Genomic DNA, 12,502 nt, shown 5'->3' on the forward strand with positions numbered 1-12,502 from the left:
CACACACACACACACACACACACACACACACACCCACACACACACACACACACACACACACAGTTCAAAACGGTGCTGCTCAGACCCACACATGTGAGGGCCCTGTGATTAGATGGGAGGAGGAGGAGGTGAGTGGCGGGGCCCCCGAAACAGGAAACAGTTATTCTTCCTTAAGGATTGTGGCTCCTCCCTTTCCTGTGTGTGCTTAGAGCATGCACACAAAGCTCCACCCTTTAAACAAGTGAGTCGTCCGCAGAGCCGCCCTCCGGTTGGCAGGGAGCGGTGGAATCAAAGGACAGCGTCCGCCTCCTCAGCTCAACACTGCTGTCCGTCAGCTGGGTCTCCGCGGTAACTGGCTCGTCATCCCCCGGAGGAGGCGGGCTCAAACTCTGCCTCCTGTTCCTTCCGGGAACCGGAGACGCTGATTGGCTGAGGCGGCTCCTGTGCTCCCCGTGGCCGGGGGAACAGTGTCTGCCCGTGTGCGAGGAGCCGGGTGAGAGTTGCGTATGTGAGTGTGTGTGAATGACTTCCTCATTAGCGTCATCTAACTGGAGGCTGGGGACAGAACCGGGGCCAGGGCTAGGTGGTCCGGACGGGGAGGGTGCAGGGCTAGGTGGTCCGGAGGGGGAGGGTGCAGGGCTAGGTGGTCCGGAGGGGGAGGGTGCAGGGCTAGGTGGTCCGGACGGGGAGGGTGCAGGGCTAGGTGGTCCAGAGGGGGAGGGTGCAGGGCTAGGTGGTCCGGACGGGGAGGGTGCGGGGCTAGGTGGTCCGGACGGGGAGGGTGCGGGGCTAGGTGGTCCAGACGTGGAGGGTGCAGGGCTAGGTGGTCCAGGGCTAGGTGGTCCGGACGTGGAGGGTACAGGGCTAGGTGGTCCGGAGGGGGAGGGTGCAGGGCTAGGTGGTCCGGACGTGGAGGGTGCAGGGCTAGGTGGTCCGGACAGGAAGGGTGCAGGGCTAGGTGGTCCGGAGGGGGAGGGTGCAGGGCTAGGTGGTCCGGACGTGGAGGGTGCAGGGCTAGGTGGTCCGGACAGGAAGGGTGCAGGGCTAGGTGGTCCGGACGTGGAGGGTGCAGGGCTAGGTGGTCCGGACGTGGAGGGTGCAGGGCTAGGTGGTCCGGACGTGGAGGGTGCAGGGCTAGGTGGTCCGGACGTGGAGGGTGCAGGGCTAGGTGGTCCGGACGGGGAGGGTGCAGGGCTAGGTGGTCCGGACGGGGAGGGTGCAGGGCTAGGTGGTCCAGACAGGAAGGGTGCAGGGCTAGGTGGTCCGGACAGGAAGGGTGCAGGGCTAGGTGGTCCAGACAGGAAGGGTGCAGGGCTAGGTGGTCCGCAGGGGGAGGGCCCAGGGCTCGGCGGCACCTGGAGGCTCCCAGGCTGCACCTCAGCGTCTGACGCGGCGGCCTGTGAGCAACAGAGGGTTTGTTCAGGTGTGGGTTCAGGCGTCCGACCGACGACATCACTGTGGCTCCTGCTGTGGCCTCCTCCTCTGCAGGAGATGACCCTCTGGGCGTGAGCGCGCTTGAGGGTGTGCACGCTGGATGAGCGATGGCGCGGCGGCGGCGTGGGCAGGGAGGGCACGGCGAGGTGATGCTCCTCCCGCAGGTCGTCCACTGAACTGCCGCTCTGATCCACCGAGTCATGGCTCACAGCCTCCTGCAGGAAGAACACACACAGACACACACACACACACACACACACACACACACACACACACACACACACACACACACACACACATACACACACACACACAGACACACACACACACACACACACAGACACACACACACACACACACACACACACACAGACACACACACACACACAGACACACAGACACACACACACACACACACACACACACACACACACACACACACACACACACACACACACACACAGACACAGACACACACACACACACACACACACACACACACACACACACACACACACACACACACACACACACACACACACAGACACACACACACACACACACACACACACACACAGACACACACACACACACACACACAGACACACACAGACACACACACACACACAGACACACACACACACACACACACACACACACACACACACACACACACACACATACACACACACACACAGACACACACACACACACACACACACACACACACACACACACACACACACAGACACACACACACACACACACACAGACACACACAGACACACACACACACACAGACACACACACACACACACACACACACACACACACACACACACACACACACACACACACACACACACACACACACACACACACACACACACACACACACACACACACACACACACACACACACACACACACACACACACACACACACACACCCGGGGTCACTAGGGAGATCATCAGTTCACATCGGTGCGATATTATCTTTGGCACCGTGGCAGCAGAAATACTGACTATAAATAATGTGAATAAACTAGAGTTGGCAGGTAATACTTTAGAATAACTATCCCTTATAAGTAGTAATCGTATACTCAAACTGTTTAATGACTTGTATTAAATGTCTGTTAATAGTTGCTTTCCTGAATTTCCCCAAGGGGATCAATAAAGGAATATCTTATCTTATCTTAACCCTCGAGTCACCCTTGTCGCAATTCTGGTCAAATGGGTTTTCTTCGTGTGTGTTTGTGGATAGTGTCATGAACCAAACTCAAGGTACAAACAAAACAAGGGAGACCACACAAGTACTTGAGGATTTTTTAAAGAAAAGTAATTTAATTATGCTCTTAAACTATTTACAAACAAAGGAATTAAAGAATGAATGGATCAGTAATATCAGTAATGTAGTGAGTGCATGAATGAGTCAGTGTGTGGTGCGTGTACGTGATAGTATGAGAATCAAACAAACCAAATGAAACAAACCAAATGAAACAAAACAGAATGTCATGACCAGCTTGGAGGAGAGACAGCCAACAATGGAGAAGCCAGTCCTTTTACACCGGTGTGCCTCTTCCTCCTGACACACCTGAATAGGGTGTGTCTGATTGACAGGCTGTGGATGACAAACAGGTTAAATGAGATATTCAGGTATATCCCTGAGTTAACCTGTAGGAGAGGGATGGGGTTGTCACAATAGCGTTGGCTATATTTTATGTACTGTATATGCCAGGAAAGTAGCTCATTATCACATCTTTGACCTACATTACAATAATCCATGTTTGTTTTTTTAAAACAATCACTATTAACACATTGAGTGCCAACGACAACTTTAGTCGTCTTAACTCGCCATGCGTTGAGTGCCAATGACGAGTTTTCTCGTATTTTTCTCGTTATTTCTTTTATTAGCAATATCCATTCATTTTTCATCCATCCAGCCTGACGTTATCATTGGGAATGGCTCTGAGCTCGAAAAGGGCAAATACCGCCGCCTATCGTCTCCCGGATGGTATTGCACATCATTGGATTGGATTAACTGAAAAAGTGCATCGAAAAAATAACTCCGGTCCCCGTTTTACTTCTGGGGCATGCATCTGGATACTATTGCATTGACTGAGGGGACTGGAAGAAGCGTTGATTATCTGTTTCGGAGTATAACGTTGGATCAATAAACCCGATCGATATTTGGAATGGCGATCAGGAATTGGATTCATCTTTTTGCAGAACATCTGATGTGAGGTAAGGACTCTATGTTACCAGTTTTGGGTTAATCAGATGTTTTTTTCACAGCGATCACAACGTGTGTGTGTGTGTGTGTGTGTGTGTGTGTGTGTGTGTGTGTGTGTGTGTGTGTGTGTGTGTGTGTGCGTGTGTAACGGTAACGTTAAGCACGGCATGGATAATCGATTTTTCAGCCCGCTTCTCTAGCGTGCATAAGTACACATACTATCGATAATCTAGCGTTTATTTGAAATCAGCCGAAAAATGACAACGTGTTTTGTGTATTCCACTAAAGGGCCATTGACTAAAGCGCTGGCACGGAAGGGGTTATTCTGGGCATAGGGGCGTGGCTCTCAATGTGTTAAGCGCGTGAACAACAAGTGTCACACCTTTCACCCTAGTCGCAGAACTGGACAGGTTAGGGTTGGGGTTAGGGTTAAGGGGTTAGGGTTAGAGTTAGGGTAACCCTAGGGTAACCCTAACCCTAACCCCCTAACCCGAACCCCAACCCTAACCCTAACCCTAACTTAAGAAATGGTTAAAATCCTGAAAATGGATAAATATTCGATATGTATGGTGAGGACTGAAGTTAATAATGATATTCATGAAAGAAAATTGGAACAATACATGAAAAAGATATGTTTTACTGAGATCGCAGTTTCGGTCACTAGGAAGACAGTTAGTGGGTTTTTTACAGGTTGACTCGGGGGTTAATGATTTAAAACTATGCTTTCTAAATAAGTAATAATACCTGTAGATAACGAACAAGCTATTAGTAAATTACTTTCTAATGACTTATTATGTATTTGTTAATAGTTGAGTACTGGAAAAGCCAGCACCAGAGCCCTCTCCTCTAGTCAGCACCCACTACAGCCACCCAGCACCAGAGCCCTCTCCTCTAGTCAGCACCCACTACAGCCACCCAGCACCAGAGCCCTCTCCTCTAGTCAGCACCCACTACAGCCACCCAGCACCAGAGCCCTCTCCTCTAGTCAGCACCCACTACAGTCACCCAGCACCAGAGCCCTCTCCTCTAGTCAGCACCCACTACAGCCACCCAGCACCAGAGCTCTCCTCTAGTCAGCACCCACTACAGACACCCAGCACCAGAGCCCTCTCCTCTAGTCAGCACCCACTACAGCCACCCAGCACCAGAGCCCTGCCACCAAAACCAACATCATCCACCTACAGCTGGCCTCATCTGGTTTTCCATAATCTAAACTAAATGAATACAATGTTTAAGAAGTGAATAAAAAAATCATTATTTAAAGGTTACGTAAATGTATTTGTTATAAGACCCTGTCAATAGTTTATTATAGACATTATTGGGATGTTTACTAATAGCTTGTTCATGATCTATCATGATCTTCTAAGTAATTAATGACTCATTAACTAACAGTTTGTGAATGATCTATTAACCACTTACAAGGGATAGTTGTTCTAAAGTGTGACAGAATAACAGTCGGCTACATACCTGTCTCCGCAGCTGTCTGGCAGAGCGGGTGGATCCTCGTCTCTGTGGGTGGGAGGCGGAGCTATCTGGAATGTAGGAGGGGCTTAGTCTGTTTCTATCTAGACTCTCTTCAGGACTGAGCCAGTGATGAGAGCGCCTGTTGACATTGATGGTATTGCGTCTGTGAGGGCAATAATGTCTGTCTATGCTGTGAGCAGGACTAAGCTTAGGTCTTAGTTCGGCGTGGGCGGGGCTAAGCTTGTATCCGTCTATACTGTGGGTCGAGCTAAGCCCGGGTCTGTCTACGCTCTGGGCAGAGCTAAGTCTGTATCCGTCCATGCTATGGGTGGAGCTCAGTCGGTGTCTGGTCATGCTATGGGCGGGGCTAAGCATGTATCCATCTATACTATGGGCTGGACTGAGCCTACATGCTCTGGTGAGTCCTCCGCTAGAGGAGGAGGGTTTATCTATACTGTGGGAGGGACTAAGGCGTATGATTGGCCGAGCGCTTCGTCCAGTACCCAGGGAGGCGTGTCTGATGGAGGGCAGAACCCCAGGAACCTGCAGGAGCGAGCTGGTACCGCATGAGCCCAGTGATGACATGGAGCCTGCAGGAAGCCACAGGATACAGAGGTCAGAGGTCAGGTACACTAACAGCAATAGTCTGCAAAGGCAGTCCCTCTTTTTTTTTTTCACAGTACACCATCCATCCATATTCTGTAGAACAGCGATCAAGCACGTTGGTTTTGTCTTTAGAAATGTATTCATTAATTCATTTAAATGATTTATTTATTCTCGAAAAAAGGCAATTGAGGTTTCCTTCATCAAAACAGATAAAACCCCCAAAATAAAGAAAAATCAACTTAGAAAATTAGATATTGGATAAATAGATGCAAAAACACAGATGCAAAAAATAAAAGTCACAGACTGAGACAGGGAGATTTGTAATCATGTTTTTAAACTGTCCATAGGATAGTGGGGTATTGATTTTTAGCAAGAGTTGAAGATCTTTCAAAATGTTCTTATGTACCCCAGTTGCTATTGCATGCACTTATTTGTGTTTCATTACACATATATATGTACATACTTACCAACTGTTTCGCCTGTTTTATAGCAACACTACTATCACCGAGATCCAACCCGTGAACGGCCCTTCTAAGGTTTCTCTCCTCCACATTGCCCTGTGGTGCTTTTTTCCTATTGGTTTTCAGTGAGTTTTTCCTTACCTTCTGGGAGTTGCATTCATTTAATACATTTATTTTACATTTTATTTTGGATTTCCTGGTGTTTTTGTCGTTGTTCTTGATTTATTGTGATGTTTCTTCTTGACTTGTTTAAAGAAGCCGTGTCCGGCCCATGTTGTCGGGCCTTACAAATACATTTGATTTGATTTGATTTAGATCATTCCAAGAATCTGGGGCATTTAAAATACCTAATAAACAGCGCCCTGGCTTCCATATTCTTGTAGCGGGAAATATGGCTAGTATCCACTAAATGTTGTTGTTGTTGTTGTTGTTGTGACTAGAAACTCGATGACGCACCAAGGTCACCTGAGTGGCTGTAGCCGCCACCGTAGACCTCCTGGCCGAGGGGCGGGTAGGGGGAACATCTGAGTGGCTGCTGGGTGTAGCTGTCACTAGGGAGGGAGAGCGTGCATCCCACCCCCCGGAGGTTACCATGGGAACGCTCCTCTTCGTCGACCTCCACCTGCAGACGAGACACACATCATCACCATCACTGCCTCCTCGTCATCATCATCAGGACCGTCTCTCTTCACACCGACACACCGACACACCGACACACACACACACACACACACACACACACACACACACACACACACACACACACACACACACACACACACACACACACACACACACACACACACACACACACACACACACACACACACACACACACACACTCTGTGTCGCCATCAGGGGTGTAAAGTACTTGAGTAATTGTACTTCGTTACAATATTTAAATACTGTTTTGGGGGATTTGTACTTTACTCGAGTATTATTAGGTTTGTAAACTTGTACTCTTACTCAATTAAAAAAAATACATACTTTTTACTCCTTACATTTAAAATGCAGACCTACAAAGTACAAAGTACAAATCTCGCAGGTCCAACGATTTTAATTAGTATATTTGTTTCTCTGGCCGAACTAACGTTAATGTTAAATCCCCATCAATGGAAAATGAACCCGCCCATACCCATGCTGATTGGTCCAGAAGACTAGAAAGCGGGGATCTTTTATTAAACACCTGCTATCAGAACAATAGACAGTCAGAGTGACGAGCTACAGAAGACGGCCACAAACGATAGTACGAGTGATGAAGAGGACGAAACAGAACATTTCATTGCCCCGGAATAAAACAAAGTTTTTACTTTGACTTTTTAGTACTTAAGTACATTTAAAAGTAGAAACTTTTTTACTTTTACTCAAGTGTATTTTTAGCCAGATACTTTGACTCTGATCATTTCTGGGTACTTTTTACACCCCTGGTCACGACCGTCTCTCTTCACACCGACACACACACACACACACACACACACACACACTCCGTGTCACCATCACTGCCTCCTCGTCATCAGGACCAGGCACGTGCAGAGGGGGGGGGGGGGGGGGGGGGTGGCTTTGGGTGCCCAAGCACTTGCCCATGTGCCCCTTGATGACCAAAGTGTCCTTTTTTGGCAAGGCTTTTAAGTTTTTAATTACATTTTATTATTATTTTTTTTTTGTAAAGAGCAATGCCCATGGTCCTCATCAAGAATAATTTTAATAATATTATAAATAAAAATAAATATTTGAATGCCTGTCTGTCTGAGGTGCATGGTTTTCTGTTATGTTGTGTGACGTGTCGCCCTCCCTCTTGGAATGACGGGCCCATTAGCCAATAGAAGTCTATAATAGATTTTGATAAATCCCAAACTATTCTAATAGGAGCAGTATACTATTCTAGTTTGATGCAGTTTGTTGTAAAATTCCGTGTTACATTCTCTGAATATTGGTTGCTATTAGGGATGTCCGATATTATCGGCCTACCGATATTATCGGCCGATATCGGCATTAAAATGTGATATCGGAAAATATCGGTATCGGTTTAAAAAAAAATTATTATAATTTATTTTTTTACATTTCTATAACCTTTATTTACCCAGGCAAGCAAGTAAGAACAAATTCTGATTTGATTTATTGTCAAAAGTATGTATAATGTTGTGTTAATTCCACAACAAGAGATATGTAATGTTAATTACCTGAAATTATAAAAAAATTTGGGGGGGGAAACCCTGCATATATCGGTATCGGTTGATATCGGTTGATATCGGTATCGGAAATTAAGAGTTGGACAATATCGGTATATCGGTATCGGTAAAAAAGCCAATATCGAGCATCCCCAGTTGCTATGCTATAGTTTGGCTGGTTACGTTTTACTTAGTTGGTGTTACAGATATACCAACACACACATACACTCCGTGTCACATTAACACACCCCTACTGGACTAAATACTTGCATAAACAACCAAACATACCTGTTCATACTTCACTGACTCATACTCTTTGCACATAACTGCCCAATTGCACAGCCCTGGCCCCTCATTTATCAATGATGCGTACGCACAGATATGTGCGTAACCCGTGCGTACGATCATTTCTAAGTAAAGTGTGTGACTTATCAATTTGAATGTGTGCTTGACTTTGTGCGTATATTTACGCACAGCTCGGAGCATGCGTACCTGGCACCCAGCGGTAGAATATTATTATTGCAACCCGGAAATAAGCTTCCGTGCATTAGTTTCAACACTGGCGTGTTCTGTATGACCCGTAATTCATTATAGTTCTTTGTAAAATAGCGACAGTAGTGTAATTATTGCCAAACCCTATAAATATAGCATTTGGAATAAGTCTTTCTTTCCGAATGAATGCAGCATGGTTTATACATAGGGTTATCGGAATACTATGGGGTGCACTGACTGAGCTCCGCGGGAACTGTTTTCAGAGATAGCAGATAGGAATGAATGAATGAATGAGGGGCAGTCTAATTGCAGAGAGAACATAATATTAACTCGAGTCCGCTATACCCGAGACACCTCCTTCATTTGTACCGCAATTTGAGACCGAAATTGGAGCGTGGAACAAAATGCACAAATGCCATCCCCATGCACATTCAAGTCCTCTCCACCCTCGGGTCTTTGGCCACCGGCACGGTCCATCGTGATATTGGAGATGGATCGAGCAATAGACTGTTACTGTACCACCCATGTAGCTGTCAAAGCTCCATCACAAATGCAGTTATGTGAATAGAAAGGGATTCCACTCAGTCAATGTTGCGATGCACATTTGCCTGATACATGTCGTTGCTGCATGCCGGGAGGAAGGCAATGCTGCATGTTTTCAATTCATTAAATAAAACTGATACTTTTTGCAAGGGTTTACTGACTGTCATACAAATAATCAACCAACTACATACTGTAACTTTTCAGTGCACGTTTTTATTTACATTGTGACAACAGCCTTGTGAGCTCCCGCACACAGACGTGATGGAATTCAAGTTCAAGTTTGTATTGATCACATATAGGCAGGCTACACATTGGCAGTGGGATTCATTGTTCTTGTATATGCTCTCGTATTATTGTTTATATAGGCTACCTAATACCGACATCAAAATAGATTGTATGCCTCTACAAATCATATGCAGGTAGAACATTTACGGAAAATCCGTCGCGATGTGGAATAAAATTGACGGAGAACTTTAATCCCTGGGTATTAATCGAACGAAACGAAGAAAAAGCAGACATATTCCAGCATGGTTATTAATGACACCAATGGCAGACAGTGGGTAAACGGTCTTTATTAGTGTTTTGCGGTGTCCAGGCAGCAATGGTCTTTAGGAAGTTAACACTTTCCGTGCCACTCACGAGATTTCTCGTTTTTTTTTATAGGTGGTTGCTAGCCACTCACGAGATTTCTCGGATTTTTTTAATTTTTTTTTTTTAGCGATCTGAAAAATTATTGCATCACCCGAGCCTACCCGAGTATAGCCGAGGGGCGCCGGCGATCACTGTGGAAAAAAGCGCCCCCTGTCGGCTCCCAGATGACATAAGTGATTTTGGAATGGACTCAATGAAAATGAATGGGGAAAAAAATCCGGTACTGCACATTTTCCAGTTCACTGATCCAGCCGGGGTTACCACAGTTCATTCTGGAACCTCAGATCCCCGCGGATCATGGAGATCTACAGTATCGCGTTGGATCCATACACATATCGATTTTTTCGAATGGTGATCAGGAATTGGAATATACCAGTTGGATACCATCTGATGTCAGGTAAGGACTCTATGTTATCAGTGTTAGGATAATCAGAGTAAGTTTGATGAAGTTATAAGCTGTTTTGTGAAATGTCTTCTTTCGGTTTCACTGTAAAAGTCCATGAGGAAATCAACGGAGCGATTATCCGTGCGCGGCTGTAATGTGCTTGCGTGCACATATAATATTGATCATCTAGCGTTTATTTGAAAACGATTCATAAAAAGGCCGACGAATATCAACGTTGTGGAATATTCCACTAAAAGACAATTTTCATAGAATGCTCCAGAATGAGCTGTTTTTTATATCAAAACGGGGGCTTTTCTAACTGCTCTGAAACGGAAACGACGCGATAAAAAAACAATCTGCCTTGACAGCACTGACTGGAAAATAGTCTTTGATAATGCGATGGGCAGATTAGACACATAGCCATACTTTAAAACATAGATTAGACGATATTAACGTTAACATTGGCGCCGATGGTGGCATTCAGCCGGTAAAACGGAAAACCAGGCGTGGCGCTCAAAGTGTTAATAGATATCATATCCGACATCACCGTGTACACGTCTGTCAGCCTGTCACGTATTTCTCCCATAACATGCTTCGCTTGGCGTAGTCCACTTTTCATTACCGTATATGGTTAATTACGGGTGGTTCTATATGCAAATACTTAAAATCGTGCACGAGCGCGGAGCGTAGAACAAATGGTATTTATCAACACGAGTGTGCGTAGAACCTGTGTACGCACGTGTGATAAATCCCTATTTTTCTGTACCTACACACATTCAAAAATTCTGTGCTTAAGAACGAAAATAGAACACTTTCTAAGAATTGTTGATAAATGAGGGCCCTGGCCTATTCCTATTCCTATTTCATTTTGTATTGTACTATATTCTATTGTGCTATATTTAATTTAGTTTATATCCCATTTAATATTATTCAACCTCTTTATTTACAGTTGTACAGCCCTGGCCTATAATCTATTTCATTCCATAAATATATTCTATTCTATTGTGCTTAAAGTTCATTTTCATTTTGACCTTACTCCACCTCTTTATTGTATTATCTGTCTGTCCGCCAATGTCGCACCGAAAACGACTTGTTCCCCACCTAGGTTATCTAACTATTGCACTGCTGCAACTAGAAACAGTGGCCTGGCCTGCTTCTAAGTTCAGTGGCCTGACTGCAGATATTTTCTTTTTGGAATTATTATTTTTTTTAATCACCTGGCGACCCCCCCGCAGCGGCTTTGGGGTTCCCCACTTTGGGAACCCCTGGAATATAGAATATCAGGCCTAAAATGGTTATGCGATTAAAATGCGATTAATTAGATTAATTAATTACAAATCCTGTAACTAATTAGATACATTTTTTTGTATCGCCTGACAGCACTACTCATCTTACATACCTGTGTGGTAGCTGTGTCTGCGCTCGGCCCCGGCTCTCATACCTGTGTGGTAGCTGTGTCTGCGCTCGGCCCCGGCTCTCATACCTGTGTGGTAGCTGTGTCTGCGCTCGGCCCCGGCTCTCATACCTGTGTGGTAGCTGTGTCTGCGCTCGGCCCCGGCTCTCATACCTGTGTGGTAGCTGTGTCTGCGCTCGGCCCCGGCTCTCATACCTGTGTGGTAGCTGTGTCTGCGCTCGGCCCCGGCTCTCATACCTGTGTGGTAGCTGTGTCTGCGCTCGGCCCCGGCTCTCATACCTGTGTGGTAGCTGTGTCTGCGCTCGGCCCCGGCTCTCATACCTGTGTGGTAGCTGTGTCTGCGCTCGGCCCCGGCTCTCATACCTGTGTGGTAGCTGTGTCTGCGCTCGGCCCCGGCTCTCCGCCCAACAAGGAGGCGCTGCTCTGGCGCCGCCGCGCCTCCTCCTCGCGCTCCTCCCGCTCCTCCATCTCCTCCAGCAGCGCCTCCTTGTTGGAGTCCTCCAGGTGCTTCATCAGGACGGCCACCACCACGTTGACCAGCACGAACTGGGCCGTCAGCACGAAGGTGACAAAGTACATGGGGGAGAACAAGGGCAGGTAGCTGAGGCAGTGGCGGTCCTCCGGGCGACAGTCACGCAGCGTGTCCTGGGC

At 46.6% G+C, this 12,502-nt stretch overlaps 1 protein-coding gene across 1 annotated transcript in view; it reads right to left on the reverse strand.

Annotated features, from left to right (window-relative positions):
• Positions 1–233: 233 nt before the first annotated feature.
• The window catches only part of LOC311231788 (voltage-dependent T-type calcium channel subunit alpha-1I-like), a gene marked incomplete at both ends in the record, with an annotated part of 346,702 nt that continues 334,433 nt past the window's right edge, over positions 234–12,502 (reverse strand). Inside the window, 5 exon segments of the mRNA XM_084318416.1 lie at positions 234–1,649; positions 5,135–5,721; positions 6,664–6,820; positions 11,692–11,702; positions 11,837–12,397. Of these exon segments, the coding sequence (XP_084174542.1) occupies positions 234–1,649; positions 5,135–5,721; positions 6,664–6,820; positions 11,692–11,702; positions 11,837–12,397 (2,732 nt within the window).

Source organism: Notolepis coatsorum, assembly GCF_963971535.1.
Source record: "Notolepis coatsorum genome assembly, chromosome: 7".
Classification (NCBI taxonomy): Eukaryota; Metazoa; Chordata; class Actinopteri; order Aulopiformes; family Paralepididae; genus Notolepis; species Notolepis coatsorum.